Source organism: Gorilla gorilla, chromosome 1, assembly GCF_029281585.2.
Source record: "Gorilla gorilla gorilla isolate KB3781 chromosome 1, NHGRI_mGorGor1-v2.1_pri, whole genome shotgun sequence".
Classification (NCBI taxonomy): domain Eukaryota; kingdom Metazoa; phylum Chordata; class Mammalia; order Primates; family Hominidae; genus Gorilla; species Gorilla gorilla.
Genome location: NC_073224.2, coordinates 195808814 through 195831793, shown reverse-complemented (window position 1 = coordinate 195831793; position 22980 = coordinate 195808814). Strand labels below are relative to the sequence as shown.

Sequence of the window (22980 nt, the reverse complement as noted above, 5' to 3'; positions counted from 1 at the left end):
AGCAGAAGGCAGAAAAAGATTCTTTTAAGCAAACAGGTAATAATGACATCATCAGTAACTACAGTTACTGATGTAGTTCTCTACTAAGTTCTCTGTACTCAATCAGTTCTCTGTACTAAGATATGGGTAACCCGGGGCAGCGCAAGTGCAGAAGAGGCACCTAGGCCAGCCTGGGTATCAGGGAAGGCATAAGACAGGTAGGAGTTGGGTGGGGGAAGCATTAGTGACGACTGGGAAGGACACTCCAGGCAGAGAAACAAGTTCTGGAGTCATTCTGCACCATATGGGTTAGAGGATGACCTTTCCTGTGATTTGATGGCTACTTGTCTCTGCGCATCAGCATTAGTTTCCATGTATATAAAATGGATATGATAATCCTTTCTTTGAATCACAAAAAAAGATAAAGCATGAGATGTACCTGTTATAATGCCTGGTGCTTGCTAATATTGCTGTTCTGTGTGTAAAAGATACAGGAGTCAGAGCTGCCACAGACAGCAAGTCACAGCGCTTTGCAGGGGACAGCTCATGGACCCAGGACTGGAGCCAAGAATGACAAGGGTTCTGGTAGGTTACAGGGAAAATGGCGGTGCGGTGGGCAGCATGCGTGCCCCTGAGTCATTCCCAGGCCTAGGTGTGTGTCTACAGGATGGACTGTCAGGGGAGGATAGGGTGCATTGTAAGGTTGGGGGAGGAGGCAGGACCTCAGGGCAAACTCCTCTGACCTACAAGCCCCAGGCATTCCAGATGTCCATGCAAAAATTGGCTCCAAATTAAAAGGCTGAAAGGTGGGGCTGGCTCTGTCCTATTTTGATATGCTTTGAGGCATTCAATAAAGATGTTAATGGGATCATTCATAAATCAGGAAACTAAACCTCTGAGGTGCTGATTGCTAATGAAGCAAGTGAGAATCAGGAAGATTAAATCACAGATTTCAAAATCTCAGGCTGGAATTTAATCCCAGACCTTGAGTCCAGACTTCATCTCAAACAGATGGCATGGTTCGAAGCATATCCCGACTGCAGTAGTCACTTGGAAATGAGTTCCCAGTAGTCCTTGCAGTTCAACCAAATACTACTCCCGGGAATGGGGCACGGAAATGGGACGTCGGGGTGCAGCAAAGGCTTCCTGGAGGTGACCCCAAGGGAGAGTAGCCTATAGTAGACACTCATTAAATATTGGTAAAACAAATGGAGTTAGTAGATGAAGAAAGGGGGGAAGAGCATTCCAGGCAGAGATAATACAGGGCCACCTGGCAGGGTCAAGAAGACTTGGGGCCCCTTGGCATATTAAAGTGGGCGGTGGTAGCAGTCTGTCCACATGCAGGCTAGAAGGGGCGCATATCTATAAAGAGCTTAACAATAACAGATCCAACTAAAAGTTGGTCTGCCTTTTATTATTGCTGTGTGCCAGTGATTTTTAAATACTGTTGAAATACTCCTCTCCTAAAAAATATTTTGTTGGCTTAAGTTCTAAATAATTGCTGTAGATACTGAATTTTATTTGTACATGTAAACTTCACACTAACACATTTTTATTAGGATCCTTTAATAAATATTGCATTCTATGTGGAAGTTCATTTGGAGAATGCTTGGTTATATAGTCACACCAATACCCATCTTTGGAGCTCACTTTAGGCAAGGGTCACATCTCCTACCCCTGTGGTATTAGATACATCCAAGTTTACACTGTAGATTCAGAATAAACAATCATGAGTTACTGTCAGTGATGACAAAGACAAACAGGGCTTGACTTTTTTCAATTCTGTCATTCTATGTAACCAGTTGGACTTTTGTGTTAAAACAGTGGGACAGGCCAGGCGCGGTGGCTCATGCCTGTAATCCCAACACTTTGGGAGACCGAGGTGGGCGGATCATGATGTCAGGAGATCCAGACCATCCTGGCTAACACAGTGAAACCCCGTCTCTACTAAAAATACACACACACACACAAATTAGCCAAGAGTGGTGGCAGGCGCCTGTAGTCACAGCTACTTGGGAGGCTGAGGCAGGAGAATGGTGTGAACCCGGGAGGCGGAGCTTGCAGTGAGCCGAGATCTCGCCACTGCACTCCAGCCTGGGCAATGGAGCGAGACTCTGTGTCAAACAAAACAAAACAAAACAAAACAAAAAACAACAACAAAAACCAGTGGGACAGAGTGCAAACTGAGAGGCAAAACATTTTTGTTAAGTGCAAATTTTTAATTTGTACATGAAATATGTTACTGAATTTGAATAAAAATTTACCTTTGAAATGAAAACCTATTCCTTTAAACTTGTTAATGGTTTTAAAATGAAAGATGAATAAAGGAAATAAATGTTATAGCCTAAGTATTATTGCCTAAATTGTATCTTATTTAGATGTTTTGGTTTTATTAAAATTTGCTTGTTGGTTGCTGGATGATCATTTACATAAGGGAGTATATCAGATTGTAAAGAAAGGATCAAAACTTAAACAGGTAGATGTGAAAATGATTGAAATAAATAGTTGTGCCTTTTTCATTTTTTGGAGCCATAATATTAATTTTATGTGTTTATTTTATGATGTGAGTATACATACAAATTTTGGCAAATAAATTTTTCACTTTTGCCTTTCCTTTTTCTGGCCATTATTATGATTTGTTTCATTTTATGATCATTTGAAAATATGAAATTTGAATTATGGAAATAATTTTATTTTTAGAGGAGGGGGGTATAAAAATGATCTGCTCTGTGTGGTCAAACATGATCTAGTCTACAAATATCTCCTAAATGCCAAGTTGGGAGAAACACTAGGTATGTGGGAACTGAAAGAGGCATCAAATGGGAGTCAGAGATGGCGCCAGGAGGAGGTGATCCTGGAGTTGAGAGCTGAGCCATTGTTAGCCATAGAATCATAGCCACCATTTCTCAAGGGCCTGCTCTCAGCCCCACTCCATACTAGTAGTTGGGGACCCTAAGGTACATAAGAGCCTTCTTACCCCACTTGTTATGATAGAGCAAATGTCCCTGCTCTCACTAAAGGCCCACTTGTCTATTGGTACTCCAGGTCCTGTCCTTTCTTGATTCATCCATGACTTTGCTCTTATAATTGAGCCCTCTGTTTCTGTATCAGTTTCTCCCTTGGTGCATCCCCATCAGCCTATAACATGCCCTCCCTTAACTGCCACCTCATTTTTCTGCTCTCATTCGTAGCAAAACTTCTTTGTTTAGAGTTTAGAGATAATGTCCCACTCCATCAACTGCTCTTCCCTTGGCAGCCCAGTGCAATCAGGCTTCCTTCCTACTGCACTTGGTTTTGTCAGAGTCACCAGTGACCTCCGTCTTGCCAAATCCAGTAGTCACTTACCTGTTTATTTCAACCTCTCAGGTTCTTTGGATGACTTTGCTGTTCTGCTGGACCTTAAATGTAGGAGTCCCCAGGCTCTGTCCTCTGTCCTGTTGTCAAACTATCTCCAGTGTTGATAGCATCCACTCTAATGGCCTTATAACTACCATCTCTATGCTGACAACTCCCAAGTTTACATTTACAGCCCTGACCTTCTCTGAGCATAATTAATAGACATCTCAAAATCAGTGTCTAAAATGGAATTCTTGTTTCAGTCGCCTCCAAATCTGCTCCTCTTCCTATCTTTCCATATACCAAGTGGCACGATCATCATGCAGTTGCTCAAGCCAATAATCTAGGAGCCTCTTTGATTCCTCTTTCCCTCCCTCCCTACCCCCTTCTGATCCATTACAAGTTCTGTTTTTCATTCTTTTTTTTTAGAGATGGGATCTCACTATGTTGCCAAGGTTGGAGTGCACTGGCCATTCACAGGTGTAGTAATCCCATTACCAATCAGCATAGGAGTTTTGACCTACTCTATTTCTGACCTGGGCCAGTTCATCCCTCCTTAGGCAACCTGGTGGTGCCCCACTCCTGGGAGCTCACCATACTGATGCTGAACTTAGTGTGGACACCCAATCAGCACAGCACACTGCAGCCCAGACCTCCTGGGCTCAAGTGGTCTCCCGCCTCAGCCTCCTGAGTAGCTGGGACTACAGGTGGGCACCACCTCCATGACCAAACACTGACATCTCTTTCTTGGACAGCTCCTTTAGATTTATTTATTTTATTTTATTTTATTTTATTTTATTTTTTGAGACGGAATTTCGCTCTTGTTGCCCAGGCTGGAGTGCAATGGCGCGATCTCGACACACTGTAACCTCCACCACCCGGATTCAAGCGATTCTCCTGCCTCAGCCTCCTGAGTAGCTGGGATTACAGGCACGTGCCACCACGCCTGGCTAATTTTTTATTTTTAGTAGAGACGGGGTTTCACCATGTTGGCCAGGCTGGTCTCAAACTCCTGACCTCAAGTGATCTGCCCGCCTCAGCCTCCCAAAGTGCTGGCATTACAGGCGTGAACCACTGCGCCCAGCCTCATCTCCTTTAGATTTCTAACTGGTGTCTCTGCACCCCTCTGGCCCTTTATAATCCATAAGGAGCCAAATGGTTTATTTTAAAAACATATATCAGATCACATCAAGTTCCTGTTTAAAAGCATCAGTGGCTTCCCGCCACACTTAGAATAAAATCCAAATTCCTTTCTATGGTCTTCAAGGCCCTATCCCTCTGTGCTCGTGTCACTGTCCATGTGGTATCACCGTGGTCACCCTGCCTTCAATTTCCTTCTAGCACCGTTGGGCTCTTTCTTGCCTTAGAGCCCTTCAATCTTCCTATGGCTGGCTCCTTTCAGGCATTTCATTTTCAGCTCACATTTCTGTTTTGGTTTTCCATAGCACTCACCACCACCTAAAATTATAATAGTTAACAACTTTATTACTCATTTCTTGTCTTCCCATATAAGATGAAAATTGACAGCAAGGACTTTGTTCTGTCCTGTTTACCATTTTACCCCTAGTTCAGAGATCAGTGCCCAACACACACGGGGCACTCAGTAAACAATGCGGAATAAACAGGTTGTGCCATGAAGCTCCCAGTCTTCAGTTCGTACAGACAAGGGACAGAGGTGCACAGACTGTAGCAGAAAAGCTCCAGCCCTTCCAAAGCTTATGGCAAGATCCCGACCTGACAGAGTGCTGGTGGAGGCTCTCCTATCGGTAGAGGCCCTACACCCAGCCTTGCCTCTCTCTCCAGCCTCCTCCTGGCTGGAGTTGGAGACCTGGGTGTCCTCAGTCCCCACTTGGGTGAAACAGTTGCTCAGACTGAAGGGTGGAATGGGTCGGTTGGGTGGGCGGACCAAATTCCTTTAAGAAGCGTTCAAGGCCTGAAGTGGCTGTCCGTGAGGCTGCCTTGGTTGAGGCATGGTGAGGGCGGGTGGGCAGCCTGGGGCAGGGCTGCGAGGGCGGCGCAGGGCGGGACGGGTGGGGCCTGACCCCGCCCCTTGGCGCAGCTGTAAATAGGTAAATAGAAGGTGATTGTGGCGTGGCCATGTACCGATACCCGCCTGCGACGCCGTGGTGGCTAGTTCCCTGTCTCTTCAGTAGAGAGTCTAGACCCCACCCAGTCTTCATGTACGGCCGACCGCAGGCTGAGATGGAACAGGAGGCTGGGGAGCTGAGCCGGTGGCAGGCGGCGCACCAGGCTGCCCAGGTGAGTCAGGTGCCAGCCCCTGGCAGGCCGGGCGGGCCCAGGCTAGGGGGCAGCGGGGAGGGGAGGCCTTGGAGGAGAGGTGAGGCGGAGGGAAGCAGAAACCCGAGGGGTAGAAATCCGAGGGGAGGGGTGGCAAAGGAAGGAATGGGAGATTGGGGAGGGGTTGCAAAGGGAGGGATGGGAGATTGGGGAGGGGTTGCAAAGGGAGGGATGGGAGATTGGGGAGGAATTGGAAAGGGAGGGTTGTGAGTTTGAGGGTGTAAATCATACGTCGTTTATTCCAACAATGTTCGCCCAGCAGTAGAGCTTGTGTTGGACGCGTAGGGGGTAAGAGGGTTCCAGGCAACTTTCTGGTGAGGGACTTGAGTAGGCAGGACAGCAAAGACCAAGTTAGGAAGTGACCAGGAAACAACAGGAAAAAAAAAAACAACCCAAAAATGTTAATTGGAGCCCTACTAAGTGGTAGGCTTTTCCCAGGCCCTGGAAATACAATGATGAATTTACCATGAAACAGATATATATAAAATTGTATTAATAAATCGTTAACTGAATGATTGGAATTGTACAGCGTTACATGAAGAAGAAGTCGGGGGCTCATGGGAGCAGATACCAGAGGTGTTTGACCCGATTTGGGAGGCTTAGGAGACAGCTGAGACTCTGTTCTGGGACTAAAGAACCCGTCGGGTGAAAGGTTTCCAGGTCTGAGACCACAGGCTGCATGCTTCCTCTTAGGAGGAACTGAAAGACCAGGGCCTAGACAGTGGTGGAAGGGTGGCCCCAGGGACACCATTGAGATCATTCAGGGCTTGTTTATTCCAAGAACAGTGGGAAGCCATTGATGAGTTTAAACATAATCTGTCTCAATTAGATTTGCATTTTCAAAGGAGTGCCCTGGTGGATGTGGGCTGGATTCAAGGCAACTTAGTTAGAAAGCTTTTGTGATAATCCAGGTGAGAATTCAAATGGCGGCCTACCTACAGAAGTGAGAGTGGAGATGGAGAAGCTAAATATATCATAGATTGTGGAGATGTTTTGGAGGCAGAGACCACAATCATTGGTCCCTAGGTGGTGAGGGAGACATCTAGAGTAACAGATTTCTTGATTGCACAATTGGGTGACAATAGTGACATTTTCTGAGAGAGAGTGAAGGATGAGAAGGACAAGATTAATCTGTTGTTTGAGGGAGGTGGGCAAAGATGCTAGTGAATTTTGGCCATAGTCCATTAGAAGAGTCTGTGGGCCATCCAAAAGGACTCAAACAATAGGTAGCTGGAAAATTCAGGAGCCATCTTCACCAGAGCAAATATTCCAGATTTAGGAATAGTTGGACTGTAAACAGAAACAGAGCCACTGGCATGGGGAAGCTTGCCCAGAGAGAGCAGAGAAAGGGAAATCTGCAAAAGAGACTGTGAAGGAGGGGGTCTGAGAGAAGGGAAGGAGAAAAACTTGGAAAGTGTGGCCATGCGTGTTAGAGAGGCCAAGCATTATAAGAAGGGTGTGGCCAGTGGTCGTATAAGCTCCTGAGAGGTCAAGCGAGGAGTCTGGAAAGTGCTGCTTCGTCATAGTGGGATGGAAGTCATCAGTGGTGACTTTTATGAAAGCTGGTTCTGTGGAGAGATGGAGGCCAGAGCAAATTTGGGAGAATCATAAGGCAAAGTAGAGGTGAAGGCATGTTTAGACAACTTAATTTGCCATGAAGGACTGGGAAAACAAGAGGGCCATTGCTGAGAGTTAGGGAGGAGAGGCTGAGCACCCCAGAGGTGCCCACCCAATAGTCATTTACCTAGTTCCTATTTGTCTGTCTTATGCTGGTTGCTGAGCGTATAGTGGTAAATAAAACAGATAAGGCCGGGCATGGTGGCTCACACCTGTAGTCCCAGCAGCCCAGGAGGCTGAAGCGGAAGGCTCGTTTGAGCTCAGGAGTTTTAGGCTGTGGTGCACAACGATCACACCTGGGCATAGCCACTGCACTGCAGCCTGGGCAACATAGTGAGATCCTGTCTCTAAAATTAATTAAATAAAAAATAAAACAAGATCTTCCTAACTTTTCTAGAGTTTTTTTTAAAAATGAACATTTTTCTCTATAGCCAAAACCACATAATCAAACGTATCAAGATTGTATATATATATACACTTTCTTTTGAGACAGGGTCTTGGTGCTGTTGTCCAGGCTGGGGTGCAGTGGCACCATCTCGGCTCACTGAAACCTCCGCTTCCCAGGTTCAAGCAATTCTCGTGCCTCAGCCTCCCAAGTAGCTGGGATTACAGGCGTGTGCCACTCCGCCCAGCTAATTTTTTGTAATTTTAGTAGCAGGATTTTGCTATGTTTGTCAGGCTGGTCTCAATCTTCTGCCCTCAAATGATCTACCCGCCTCAGCCTCCCAAAGAGGTGGGATTACAGGCATGAGCTGCCACGCCCAGCCGATAATTCCTTTAAATTATCTTAGATGCAAGCCTTATTCAAATGCCCCTAGCTATTCCTAAAATGTACTTCGTAGCTGGTACGTCCAAACCGGAATTTAAGACCATACACTGTATCTGGTGATTATGTCCCTTGAGTCTCTGAAATTAGAATAGTTTTATTTTTTCATGATTGGGATTCAGTTTTTCATGATGCTAACTTTTGTCTTATAGAACGTTCCTTTCAGATATATCAGATTGCTTCCTCATGATAACATTTAGCTTTATCTTCTATCACTTGTGTTACCTTTAAGTTATGATTAGATCTTACAGCTTAACTGGATTCAAGATTTTTGGCAAGAATGCCTCATGTGTATGGTAGGTTTCATCTTGCATTACATCAGGAGACACATCTGGCTACCATTTGGTGATACTTGTATTAAGGTAGCGAAAAGCCTCATTGATCTCTCTATAGAAATTTACCTTGTGGTCAGAAAGTAATCTGTGTGATTCTGCCTTGTGTGTATCCAATGTCCAGTTCCCTACCAGCCATTCACCTACTGGTTTTAACACCAAATTTAAATTTTTCCTCAATTAAATTTCCTTAGGGATGGCAAAATAAATTTCCTTTTCCTTTATTTCTTTTCCTTTTTTCATTTTTTGTCCCACTTTTATGTTTATTAAAAACTGACATAAACACAACCTGTACAAAAAATATCCCAAATCCCGTATGACTTTGAAACAGTAATCTTGAGAGACATCGCCTAGGACCCCCTCTTCCTCTGCCACGGCCACGTCCTCTTCCTCTTTTCTCTGCCTCTGCCTCTTCCTGCAACAGCTTCCCTTTTCTTAGATTTCACCTTAGGTTCAACATCCACAAGTAGTGTATCCAGAGGTAAACTGTCTAGTAGAATAAAATACAGAATGTTATTTCCTCGAATACTCAGCATTTCCAGCTGTACAGGTTCTCTGTTCTTCAGGGTCATTTTCACAGCTTTAAGATGTGTATTCATGCTGACATCCGCACCTGTGATTGTTCCATGGACCTGTGTTCTGTTCTTCAATGCAATGGTTACAGTTTCTTGACTCAATTTCATCAAAAATCTCACGAGCTTCATCCTAGCGGTGCCATCACCCTTGGGGTCCGATAGCACACTGAATCCAACAACCGAATACTGACCGACTGCAGTACGAATGGCCGTTTTGGGTTTTTTTTTTTTGAGATAGAGTCTCACTCTCTCCCCCAGGCTGGAGTGCAGTGGCACGACCTTGGCTCACTGCTGTAACTTCTGCCTCCCAAATTCAAGCGATTCTCATGCCTCAGCCTCCCGAGTAGCTGGGATTACAGGCATGCACCACCACGCCCGGCTACTTTTTTGTATTTTTAGTAGAGACAGGGTTTTGCCATGTTGGCCAGGCTGGTCTTGAACTCCTGACCTCAAGTGATCCACCCCCCTCGGCCTCCCAAAGTACTAGAATTACAGGCATGAGCCACTGCACCTGGCAGCAAAATAAATTTTCTAATTCCACCATTCATTCTACATTTATTAGTTTGTATTCTTCTGTAAAGTAGGAAGTAATATTTAACTGCAATCATTTGGTAATTTTGAATTTTTTTTTCTTTTAGAGGCAGAATAAATGCTTAATTTATTCACTTCTATTAGCAATGTTCAAAGTTAGGATAAGAGCTGAGCTTTTGTCACATGAGGCTGCAGTGAGCCATGATCATACCACTGTATTCCAGCCCAAAATGACCCATGATTGATCACACCACTCACATCTCAGCCTCTGGAGTAGCTGGGACTACAGACACTTGCCTCTATACCTGGCAATTTTTAGGTTTTTTTTTTGTAGAAATGGGGGTCTCACCATGTTGCCCTGGCTGGTCTCAAACTCCTGGCCTCAAGCGACCCACCTGCTTCATAGTCTCAAAATGCTCAGCCTGTAACAGTCTTGATAGGTTTTGTGTTTCTAGGAATTTGTCCATTTTATCCAGGTTATCCAATTTGTTGGTGTGCGATTTTTCATAATGTTGTATTATAATCCTTTTTATTTCTGTAAAATTGGTAATAATGTCCCCGATTTCATTTCTCATGTTCAGTCATTTGAGTCTTTTCTTTTCCCTTAGTTGATCTAGCTAAGTGTTTGGCAATGTTGTTAATCTTTCCTAAGAACTTTTAGCTTCATTGATTTTTTTCATTCCTTTCTTCTGCTGGTTTGGGGTTTAGTGTATTTTTCTAGTTCCTTAAGGTATAAAGTTAGGTTGTTGGTTTGAGATCTTTTTTACTGAAAGCATTTAAACCAGTAGGTTTTCCCCTTATGACTGCTTTTGCTGTATCCCATTAGTTTTGATAGTTATGTTTTCATTTTTATTGGTCTCTATTTTCTAATTTTCATTGTGATTTTTTTATTTGACCCATTGATTGTTTCAGAGAGTGCCGTTTAATTTCCACACAGATTTGTAAATTTTCTAGTTTATCTGGTTGTGGGTCAGAGAAGATACTTTGTATGATACCTTTTTTTTTTTTTTTTTGCTTTTTTTCTAAAAGCAGCAAGAGAAAAGTTTATTTTGAAATCTATTGAGACTTAATTTGTGATCTACTATATGGTCTTCTGAAGAATGTCCCATGAACACTTTCAAAGAATGGATATTCTATTGTTGAGTGGAGTGTTCTGTGTATGTCTGTTAGATCTAGTTGGTTTATTGCGGTGTTTGGATCTAAATATATATACAGCATATATTTGGATCATGTTTTTAATCCATTCTGCCAAATTGTCTTTTGGAAAGTATTATCCATTTACTTTCCAAAGTATTTTACTTTCAAGGAATGATTTAATTCTGCCATTCTTTTCCTCATTTCCAGCATTGTCTTTTTGTTTGATTTGTTTTTTTTTTTGTAGTGAAAATACATTTCCTTAAAACACAATTTCCTTTTGTATATATTCTTTTTTTTTTTGAGACAGAGTCTCGCTGTGTTGCCCAGGCTGGAGTGCAGTGGCTGGATCTCAGCTGACTGCAACCTCCACCTCCTGGGTTCAAGTGATTCTCCTGCCTCAGCCTCTGAGTAGCTAGGACTACAGGCACGTGCCACCACACTTGGCTAATTTTTTTTTTTTTTTTTTGAGATGGAGTCTCACTGTCGCCCAGGCTGGAGTGCAGTGGCACGATCTCGGCTCACTGCAGGCTCCGCCCCTGGGGTTCACGCCATTCTCCTGCCTCAGCCTCCCGAGTAGGTGGGACTACAGGCGCCCGCCACCTCGCCCGGCTAATTTTTTGTATTTTTAGTAGAGACGGGGTTTTACCATGTTGGCCAGGCTGGTCTCGAACTCCTGACCTCAAGTGATCCACCCACCTCGGTCTCCCAAAGTGCTGGGATTACAGGTGTGAGCTGCTGTGCCTGGCCCCTTTTGTATGTATTCTCTAGCTATGTCCTTTGTGGTTGCCATGGGGATTACATTTGACATCCTAGTTTATAACATTCTAATTTGAATTTATACCAGATTAACTTCAATAGCACATAAAAACTGCTTCTATATAGCTCCATTCCCACCTCTTTTCAGTTACTGATCTCACAAAATTACATTTTTATGCATCGTATGTCAAAAAATAAAAGTATAAATTTTATACATTCTTTTAAATCATGTAGAAAACAAAAAGTGGAGTTATATATCAAAGTTAAAATAATACTCACTTTTACAATTGTCCATATATTTACCCTTATCAGAAATTTTTCTTATGACAGATTTCTTCACTTGGCTTCAAGCTACTATCTAGTGTCATTTCATTTCAACCTTAAGGACTGCCATTAGCATTTCTTGCAGGACATGTCTAGTGGTAATGATCTCTCAGCTTTTGTCTACCTGGGAATGTCTAATTTCTTCCTCATTTTGCAAAGACAGTTTTGCCGTATATAGGATGGTTAATAGTTATTTTTCCTTTAGTACCTTGAATATATCAACCCATGGTCTTTTAGTGTCCAAGGTTTTTGATGAAAGCTACTGGTAATTTGTGGGATCCCCTATAAGCGATGAGTCACTTCTCTTGCTATTTTCAAGATTCTCTCTTTGTCTTGGGCTTTCGACAGTTTTATTTTTTATTTTTGAGACGGGGTCTCACTCTCTGGAATGCAATAGTGCGATCTTGGCTCACTGCAACCTCTGGATTCAAGCAATTCTCATGCCTCAGCCTCCTGAGTAGCTGGGATTACAGGTGCCCGCCACCACATCTGGCTAATTTTTGTATTTTTAGTTGAGACGGGGTTTCACTATGTTGGCCAGGCTGGCCTTGAACTTCTGACCTCAAGAGATCCACCTGCTTCAGCCTCCCAAAGTGTTGGAATTACAGGCGTGAGCCACCGCACCCAGCCTCAACCGTTTTATTATAATGTTTCTTGGTATAGGTCTGTGAGTTTATCCTACTTGAATTTTGTTGAGCTTCTTGGATATTTGTATTCATATCTGGAAGTCTCTTCAGTGGGAAGGGGAGGGGGTTGTAACATTGGGTGTTGAGTTGCCATAATGGCTGCCAACCTCTGTCTGCACCTCATAATCAGAAACAGCAAATAACAATCAGGATATAGATTCCCTAATAGTTGGAGGACAAGGTTTCTTTTGTTTTGTTTTTGTTTTTTTTTGTTTTTTTTTTTTGAGACAGAGTCTTGCTGTGTCGCCCAGGCTGGAGTGCAGTGGCATGATCTTGGCTCACTGCAAGCTCTGCCTCCCGGGTTCACACCATTCTCCTGCCTCAGCCTCCCGAGTAGCTGGGACCACAGGCGTCCACCAGCACGCCCGGCTAATTTTTTTGTATTTTTAGTGGAGACATGGGTCTCACCATGTTAGCTGGGATGGTCTCGATCTTCTGACCTTGTGATCCACCCGCCTCGGCCTCCCAAAGTGCTGGGATTACAGGCGTGAGCCACCGCACCCAGCCAAGGACAAGGTTTTCATTGCCCACTCTGGCTCCTGCAAGCTGCATGCAAGTTGCTCCAGGAACATGGGGTGTGTATCGGTAGCTACTACCTACCTAAGAATTTAGGTTGACCAAAATTAACTGCAATTTACTTTCAAAGCCTTCCTTTGGAAGTTACAAGCCTTTAATACCCTTCATTGTTCCAAAAAACTTATAACAGACAAATGCTGCCAGTGTGATAGTTACCTTGCTGAGGATACAGGTTCCTGGTGCTTCCTACCCTGCTATCTTCCTTGATGTCACCTCCTGTCTCCTTTTGACCCAGTCCTAATCTTTGAAAGCTCCCTTATTTTCTGGCACGAAATGTACCAGGCTCTTAAACCTTCCTTTTCCCAGTCTTGGAGTCAGGAAATTCTTGGTCTAACTTTTAGCAAGGAATAGAATTAGAGACAAGTCTAGGCCCTAGAGGCACACGTTGTTATTAGAGTCACAAATGCTTCGATAGGCTATTTTACTGGACAGAGCTAGAAAAAATATATATATTTTTTACCTTGTGAATTTGTATAGAATATTTCCTATTTAAATTTAGCATTATTATTATTTATTTTGAGATGGGGTCTCACTCTGTCACCCAGGCTGGACAGCAGTGATGCGATCACAGCTCGCTGCAGCTTTGACTTCCCAGGCTCAAGTGATCCTTTCCACTTCAGCCTCCTGAGTGGCTGGGACCACAGGCGCATGCTACCATGCCTGGCTTGTTTTTTTTTTTTTTTAATTCTTTGTAGAGATGAGGATTCCCTATGTTGCTCAGGCTGGTCTTGAACTCCTGGACTCAAGAGATCCTTCCACCTGGGCCTCCCAAAGAGCTAGGATCATAGGCATGAGCCACTGTGCCTAGCAATACTAACTTATTTTAAACCATGTTGCTAAAAATGACACTCAAAAAGAAAAGTGAATGTAAGTACAGCTTCTACAAAGTAATGAACTGTTTGTTACAAAGTAAAACCTGTGAAACTGTCACTCAGGTCAAGAAATAGAAGCCTATCCAGTGTCCCTTTCTTATCTTTCCCCATTCCCTACTCTCTAATATAACCCCATCCTGTTGTCTGGATGTAACTTTTTTGAATTTCCCTATTTCTGTCCTGTGATGTTCCTATAACTGCTGCAAAAGTTGTAATTGCTTCAAGTTTTTCCTTCCTTCCTTCCTTCCTTCCCTCCCTCCCTCCCTCCTTCCTTCCTTCCTTGAACTCCTGACCTCAAGTGATCCGCCCACCTCGGTGGATCTTTCCCTCTTTCTTTCTTTCTTTTTTTCTTTCTTTCTTTCTTTCCTTAATTTCTTTCTTTCCTTTCTTTCTTTTCTTTCTTTCTTTCTTTCTTTCCTTAATTTCTTTCTTTCCTTTCTTTTCTTTCTTTCTTTCTTTCTTTCTTTCTTTCTTTCTTTCTTTCTTTTCTTTTCTTTCTTTCTTCTCTTTTCTTTCTTCTCTTATCTTTTCTTTCTTGTGTTTGATTGTTGTTACATTTTCCCTTGATTTGTAGCAACAATTTTCTGGTGACTTTTTTTTTTTATTGCAATCTTCAATTTCTGTCTTGATGGTTTAGTGTCTTGTATGGATATTGTATTTTAAACTTCTCTTTTGGTTGTCATATTTGAATGGATTGTTCTTCTCTGGACCATCCCAATTGAAGAGTGAATAGGAGATAATAGGATAGCTTTATTCGTTTCTCAACTCAAGAGCTTCCTCTTCTATTGCTACAGTAATGGACTTTTTTGTTGCTGTTGTCTTGAGACAGAGTCTCACTCTGTCAGCAGAGGCTGGAGTGCAATGGCACAATCTCAGCTTACTGCAACCTCTGCCTCCTGGACTCAAGTGATTCTCCTGCCTCAGCCTCCCAAGTAGCTGAGACTACAAGCACACGCCACCACACCCAGCTGATTTTGTTTTTCTTTTTGAAATTTCTGAGCTCAAGCAATCCACCTGCCTCGGCCTCCCAAAGTGCTGGGATTACATAGTTGTGAGCCACTGTGCCTGGCCTACTGACAGTTTTTTAAAATATGGTTCTTGGCTTCTATCCTATTTTAAGACCTTCTACCACCAATCTCTTTCTTACCCTTCATGCAAGTCAGTCATTAAGGGATACTGCCCCTGACTTCCAGACAACCCCCATCCCTTTTTTTAAGAAGTGTTTTTTTCACATCTGCCTTTTCCCCATCTCTCCTCCAGTGCTTGATCTCAGACCTGCCCAGGCAGTTCCCACTCAGGGCAGACACTGTAAATATTTGCAGATGATGTCTAAGTTTTGCCAAAGCCAAGACCCATCTGCAGCCTCAATTCCTTCTATCTCTGTGGCTTTCTGCACCCGTTCTGCTGGTTTAGGATGTTCTTTCACTTTCACACTTATGTATAATTTGGAGTTTGGGCTGGGCGCGGTGGCTCACGCCTGTAATCCCAGCACTTTGGGAGGCTAAGGTGGGCGGATCACCTGAGGTCAGGAGCTCAAGACCAGCCTGACGAACATGGAGAAACCCTGTCTCTACTAAAAATACAAAATTAGCCGGGCATGGTGGTGCATGCCTGTAATCCCAGCTACTCAGGAGGCTGAGGCAGGAGAATCACTTGAGCCCGGGAGACAGGTTGCGGTGAGCCGAGATCGCGCCATTGCACTCCAGCCTGGGCAACAAGAGCGAAACTCCGTCTCAATAAAAAGAAAAAAAAAAACTGGAGTTTGAACATTTTCTCAGTTTTGCTGAAGGTGTAGGTTAGGGACTGTTTTATTTGCTCTCTTTGTTGCTTTGTGTGAAATAAAAACCAAAAACATGTCCAAGGGAAGGTGGCATGAGTTACATTTAGGCTTCCATGGGGCTTGTATCAGCCAGACCGCATGTTAGAAAACCCAAGCTGGGAAATGGTCTGGAGGCAGGATAATTCAAGCAAGAGATGGAAATAGAGGGCTGGATTAGGATGGGGTCTGGGGATGAAGAGGAGGAACATGTGGAACTGGAATTTGAGCAAAAATCACCTGACTCTTTTTCCCCAAGGATAACGAGAACTCAGCGCCCATCTTGAACATGTCTTCATCTTCTGGAAGCTCTAGAGTGCACACCTCTTGGAACCAAGGCCTACCAAGCATTCAGCACTTTCCTCACAGCGCAGAGATGCTGGGGTCCCCTTTGGTGTCTGTTGAGGCGCCGGGGCAGAATGTGAATGAAGGGGGGCCACAGTTCAGTATGCCACTGCCTGAGCGTGGTATGAGCTACTGCCCCCAAGCGACTCTCACTCCTTCCCAGATGATTTACTGTCAGAGAGTGTCTCCCCCTCAGCAAGAGATGACGATTTTCAGTGGGCCCCAACTAATGCCCGTAGGAGAGCCCAATATTCCAAGGGTGGCCAGGCCCTTCAGTGGGAATCTAAGGATGCCCCCCAATGGGCTGCCAGTCTCGGCTTCCACTGGAATCCCAGTGATGTCCCACACTGGGAACCCTCCAGTGCCTTACCCTGGCCTCTCGACAGTACCTTCTGATGAAACATTGTTGGGCCCGACTGTGCCTTCCACTGAGGCCCAGGCAGTGCTCCCCTCCATGGCTCAGATGTTGCCCCCGCAAGATGCCCATGACCTTGGGATGCCCCCAGCTGAGTCCCAGTCATTGCTGGTTTTAGGATCTCAGGACTCTCTTGTCAGTCAGCCAGACTCTCAAGAAGGCCCATTTCTACCGGAGCAGCCCAGACCTGCTCCACAGACAGCAGAGAAGAACTCCAGGCCTCAGAAAGGGACTGGTAGAGGGGGCTCCTCAGAGGCAAGGCCTTACTGCTGCGACTACGAGAACTGCGGAAAAGCTTATACCAAACGCTCCCACCTCGTGAGCCACCAGCGCAAGCACACAGGTGAAGGAGGTGTCAGGTGGGGTGGGGATAGAGGAGTCTCTGGGCTTTAGATTTGTCCTGGGCCACTGGTGGGTAATTGTTTGGGATGAGCCTTTCATCTTCCAAGCTTGGAACTAAGCTAGACTGGCCCCCTGACTTGCCATACAGGAGGACTGTGCCAAGATGACTGGGGCGGGCGCTCCTGATTGTGTTGCCCCTCCCTGGTTCCCTGGACTTTCCCTTTTGAATCCTGAACCTGGACTGCTCTGCCTTACAGAGTCAGACCCCTTCCTTCCTACTGTATTCTAAATTCCATCTCTCCCTTGTCATTCCCAGGTGAGAGGCCGTATTCTTGCAACTGGGAAAGTTGTTCATGGTCTTTCTTCCGTTCTGATGAGCTTAGACGACATATGCGGGTACACACCAGATATCGACCATATAAATGTGATCAGTGCAGCCGGGAGTTCATGAGGTCTGACCATCTCAAGCAACACCAGAAGACTCATCGGCCGGGACCCTCAGACCCACAGGCCAACAACAACAATGGAGAGCAGGACAGTCCTCCTGCTGCTGGTCCTTAGGTCAGTCTCCTCTCCTCATTCTGGGTTTTCTTTTCCTTTTTATTTTTTTGAGACAGAGTCTCACTCTGTCTCCCAGGCTGGAGTGCAGTGGCGCGATTCGGTTCACTGCACCCTCCACCTCCCAGGTTCAAGTGATTTTCCTGCCTCCGCCTCCTGAGTAGCTGGGACTACAGGCATGTGCCACCAGGCCCGGGTGCCACCAGGCCCGGGTAATTTTTTGTATTTTTAGTAGAGATGGGGTTTCACTGTGTTAGCCAGGATGGTCTCGATCTCCTGACCTCATGATCCGCCCACCCTGGCCTCCCAAAGTGCTGGGATTACAGGCGTGAGCCACCGCGGCCGGCCTCATTCTGGCTTTTCTACACAGATCCTACCTGCCTCTGACCAGTTCTCTTTGGTAGGTGTAGGATTAGATGAAGACAGGAAGATTATGGGTCAGTGTTGAAGCCTACACGGAGCTCTGGAGCCAGAGACTCCTCAAACCCTGTCTCAGATGCCCTTAACCTCTCTGGGGCCACCTGCTTCTGCTGGAGTTTAGTCAGCTGCAAATGTGGAGCACAGTAGAAACTGGGAGCTTCATTAAAATGCTCTTTATTTCTTGTCGCTCCCCAGCTTAAAACCCTTTAGTGACTCCTTTGCTTGCTACATAAAATCCAGTTTCCAGAGCCAGACTATTTTCAAATCCTGAATTTGCCACTTAATTTCCATGTGACCTTGAGAAAGTTCTTGGATCACTATGCTTTGTTTCTTCCAGAAAATGAAAAAACTAGTTTTGGACTGTATTGGACGTGGCACATATACTGCATCATTCTCCCTGGCACTCACTGGCCATGTACCCAGAGTTTCTGTTTCTTCCCACCACTTTACAGACTTGGATGGAATGCCCTAGCATAGGGCATGGGATCTGGCATCCCAAGTTGCTGCTAGCAAACTTAGAAGTGTGGGGAAATTTATTTATTTGAGACAGAGTCTTGCTCTGCCACCATGGCTGGAGTACAGTGGTGTGATCTCAGCTCACTGCAACCTCTGCCTCCCGGGTTCGAACGATTCTCCTGCTTCAGCCTCCTGAATAGCTGGAATTACAGGCATGCACCACCACACCCGGCTAATTTTTGTATTTTTTGTAGAGACGGGGTTTCACCATGTTGGCCGGGCTAATCTCAAACTCCTGGCCTCAAGTAGTCTGCCCACCTCAGCTTCCCAAAATGCTGGGATTACAAGCATAAGCCATGGCATCTGGCTGGGAGTTAATATTTATGGGATAAAATTTGAGGCCGGGCGCAGTGGCTCATGCCTGTAATCCCAATACTTTGGGAGGCTGAGGCGGGTGGATCACAAGGTCAGGAGTTTGAGACTAGCCTGGCTAATATGGTGAAACCCTGTCTCTACAAAAAATACAAAAATTAGCTAGGCATGGTGGTGTGTGCCTGTAATCCCAGTTATTCGAGAGGCTGAGGCAGGAGAATGGCTTGAACCCGGGAGGTAGGGGTTGCGGTGAGCCAAGATTGTGCCATTGCACTCCAGCCTGGGCGACAGCAAGACTCCATCTCAAAAAAAAAATTTTTTTTTTGACTAGTGGAAAATGGGAGATAGGTGAGACTCAGGCAGATCAATTCCCCCTTTTCCCCTGCCTTTCATAAATTGCTGCATGGCACCAACTCTCCAAAACAGTACCATCAATGGGGAGATCTCCCAAGTAGCCAGTGGACAGAACTACTGTGACCTCTGCAAGGCTTGTCGTGAAGTAGTGCCCACCCCAGCCTATTAAATACATCACCTTACGTTACTTCCCATTCTTTCCCGCCTTTCTTCCATTTTCTCACTTCCAATGCCTTGGGTTTGCACCTCTCCAAATAAAACACCAGTACTTAGTTCTTGTTTTCAGGCTCTGTATTCTAGATAACTGAGGACTAGGAGGGAGAGGAGGACCTAAGCCTGGGGCAGATAAAGATGAATCTCACTGTAACTTCTTCTCCTCCCACCTTCCTTAGGTCCCTGGACTACAAAGCACCAGATATTAAGTGGCCTATCTTTCCCTGCTCTCCCTTGGGGTTAAGGGGATAATGACTATCTTGGCAAACCAGCCAGGTAGTTTAGAACCTCAAATTTAGACTCGGCAGGCTGTTTTACTCCAGCAAATTGATAGAGAGAAAGGAACTTGGCCAAGCTATCAAGTGCAGATCTAGAATCCCAGCCAGGATCTGTCTGCCCCAGAGGTGGTCTCTTCCCTAAGAAGATGGTGCCTTCTATGGGTGTTTCCTGAACCAGGCTGGTGCCAAGCACAGAGAGATGAATCAGAGCTGGTTTCTGTGCTCAAGGGACCGTCTTGATCTGGGGGCTCAGAGGTCCACCTCGGTACAGTAGCCATAGGGAAGAGGAGCCCCTAATGGAAGGGTCAGAAAGGCTTTCTGGAGGAGGTAATCCCTGGGCCCAGTAAGAGTGTAACACTTAGTAATCCCTCAAATTTTGAAATAAACTGAACAGGTGAATGAAGAAGGAAGAGGATTCCAGGCTGAGAGCACTGGACGTGGCAACTGTTCAGAGGAGAGGCAGTCTTCAAGTTCTACATTCATTCAGAAAAATGTTTTTTGAGCCTACAATACTGAGCGCACCAAGGCTGTGGAGACCCATGGTGAGGAGCATGGAGTTAACTAAAGGATGTGTCAGGGAAGAATGACTTCTCAAGGAGGTGCCTCCATCAGACCCGAAGGACTCATGGGGGCTGGCTGCACCTCACATTTCTTGGACATATACCGTTGGACATGTCTATCTTCTGGAAACTATGGCATGGACAGTAAGGGTTCAGAAGTGCATGAAGGCACCCTGCCTCTGCAGAGCAGAAAGATCATAGACAACATTGATGAATGTGCCCAGTGCTGCCAAGAAGAGAAGCCGGTCCTCTGCAGGCTCAAGCCTATCTGGGCCTCTGGGGAAGCCCCACAGCCTTGGCTGTGCCTGCCCCTGCCCTCTCACCCCTACCCTGACCTTGTCCTACTTCGCTGCCTTTGTCTGTGTTACTAGTGGCCCCAGTATACCTGGGATGGACATCCAGGTGCCCTTCATCCAAGCTCCTATGTGAGGGGAATGGACATGATTAAAAGAACAGGGGCAGAAGTGGCTCATTTATGACCCATTCACTAGCCCCAGGGATTGAAGTCTTGGGTACTCAAAGTGTCTTTCTACCAGGGCACCAGATCCCTTCCATGGAGCAGGCCATCTCGGGTTCACTGGGCCAGGGCTGGTCTCTGTTCCCCAGCCCACCTGGCTCGCACACAGCCTCATGGGTAGGGTCAGCAAACCAGATGGCTTGTTGTTGGAATGTAGGATGAGAGGTCTGCTTGGTGACCTAGCATTGTCACCAAGAAGTGGACGTGGAGAGGACCAGAGTGATCAAGGGTGTATGATGTGCACTACAACGGTGGGCAAAACAGGCTCTTGCTCTTGTGGAGGTCACAATCTAGCAGAGAAGGGATGTTACTAGAAGTGCACAAATTGGGCCCGGCGCGGTGGCTCACGCCTGTAATCCCAGCACTTTTGGAGGCCGAGGCAGGCGGATCATTTGAGGTTAGAGATTCGAGATCAGCCTGGCCAACATGGTGAAACCCCATCTCTACAAAAAATACAAAAATTAGCCTGGCATATGGCGAGTACCGTAATCCTAGCTACTCGGGAGACTGACGGGAGAATCGCTTGAACCCAGGAGGCGGAGGTTGCAGTGAGCTCAGATCTCACCATTGCACTCCAGCCTGGGTGACTGAGCGAGACTCTATCTCAAAACAGTCAAAACAAAAAAGACCTGTGGACTCTAGTAGATTTTGAATCCTGCCTCTGCCATTTCCTGGCTATAAGGTGTCTTGAGGAATTTACTTGTCACTCTTGCTTCTGATAGTAAAGGGGATGGTGCGATAGATTCAAGATGGAGAGATAAGGGTAAGTGTTTTCTTGGGCTGCAACATGGAGATTAGATTAGAGCAAGGATGTAAGGGAGAGGAAGGGACATAGCAGTATTTCAGGTGAGAGTCAAGGTGGCTTTGGCTAGGGTGTGAGAGTGGAGGTAGGCAGAAGTAGGAAAGTGATAGTTAACTGGATTTGTTAGGTGAGGGCGAGGCCAAGGGTGACTTCCAGGTTCCTGACTTGTGTTATAAGTAACACAGAAGAAGAATGGATGAACTTGATTCGTTTTCCATTGATTGTGATATCTATCATACCTGCAAAAAATATTTTGTATATATCCAATTTAATAATAAATGCACTCAGGAAGGTCAAAAAAAAGGAAAAAAAAATAAAAAATGATAAAAATACTTAGGATAACTTGAGGCCAGGAGTTTGAGACCAGCGTGACCTTGTCTCTGTAAAAAATAAAATTAAAAGAAAAAGAAGGGAAAGTGATCTACTAGTACATTTAAAGCTTTGAATTCCCCATCCTTCTTTGCAGAGGTAACCACTATACTGAATTTTGATTAATCTTGTCTTAGCTATTTATTGTTTTTACCACATAATGTATCTGTTCTTAAATATAGTGATCGGTTTTGTATGGTTTTGAACTTACCTTTATTCTGTTTAGGATTCATCAAACTTTTTCAGTCTAAATGTTTAGTAGTCTTAATAAAATTTGGAAAAATTTTGGGCATTGTTTTGTCAAATTTTGGGGTTCTCCTCCACCTTCTATTTCTGACACACAGTCTGCCTATATGATGGAGCACTTGATATTGTCCCTCAGGTTACTGCTGCCCTGTTCGTTTTTTTCGTTCTTTTTTCTTTCCTTTTTTTTTTTTTTTTTTGAGACAGAGTCTTGCTCTGTCGCCCAGGCTGGAGTGCAATGGCACAGTCTCGGCTCACCACATCTTCCATCTCCTGGCTTCAAGTGATTCTCGTGCCTCAGCCTCCCGAGTAGCTGGGATTACAGCTGTGTGCCACCACACCCAGCTAATTTTGTATTTTTAGTAGAGACTGTTTCTCCATGTTGGTCAGGCTGGTCTCAAACTCCCAACCTCAGGTGATCTGCCTGACTTGGCCTCCCAAAGTGCCGGGACTATAGGTGTGAGCCACCACACCTGGGGGTTTTATATAATGTGAAATCCTTGGTGGATTGTTAGAATATATAAGGGTTGTAGTGAAATCTGAAGAAATGTTTGGGGTTTTTGGATGGGTTGGGAATATGTTACTATTTTTCATATTTAGGTTAATGAAATAAAAACTTTAGTCTAAAAATTTATGATCTAGCAGATTAGATCTGGATAATGAGGAACAGCTGTATGATCTTTTCTTTTTATAGTTGTTGTACTTCATGTAAGACTCTAGTGCACTCTCAGATTTCTTTGGTCTCTCACTCCCCCACCCCTACCCTGCTGTGTTGACAATGTAGAGAAGTTTTGTTTGGGGTTGTTATGGATTCTTTTTATTGGCCTTAGTAATAACATGGATGAAATCTTAGAGATAATGTGTTGAAAACAAGGGAGTTTCAGGAGAAACTTAGTATAAGTTATATAGCTTAGTATAATATTTATGAAGCTCAAAACAAAAAAACCCTGCAAATTATCTTTGAATACATGCATTTTTGATAAATGTATCAAGGGATTTATATATACAAAATTCAGGGTAGTCATCAATTCTAGAAGATAGACAGAAGGATGGGTAGGGGAGCTCACCAGACTTG

The 22980-nt window shown here is 44.9% G+C and overlaps 1 protein-coding gene and 1 pseudogene across 2 annotated transcripts; one reads left to right on the top strand and one right to left on the bottom strand.

Annotated features, from left to right (window-relative positions):
* Positions 1–5314: 5314 nt before the first annotated feature.
* Positions 5315–20441, top strand: KLF17 (KLF transcription factor 17). Of its 2 annotated transcripts, XM_055347131.2 has the most exons (5): positions 5472–5574; positions 12788–12972; positions 15921–16764; positions 17080–17324; positions 19809–20441. In XM_055347131.2, the coding sequence occupies exons 3-4, from the start codon at positions 15951–15953 to the stop codon at positions 17322–17324; spliced, it is 1059 nt and encodes a 352-aa protein (XP_055203106.1). In that variant the 5' UTR covers positions 5472–5574; positions 12788–12972; positions 15921–15950; the 3' UTR covers positions 19809–20441. The 2 variants fall into 2 exon arrangements, with proteins under 2 accessions (XP_004025708.2, XP_055203106.1); XM_004025659.5 differs by lacking the exon at positions 12788–12972 and having other exon boundaries at positions 5315–5574.
* On the bottom strand, positions 6798–9106 carry LOC109028175 (small nuclear ribonucleoprotein Sm D1-like; annotated as a pseudogene).
* Positions 20442–22980: the final 2539 nt, after the last annotated feature.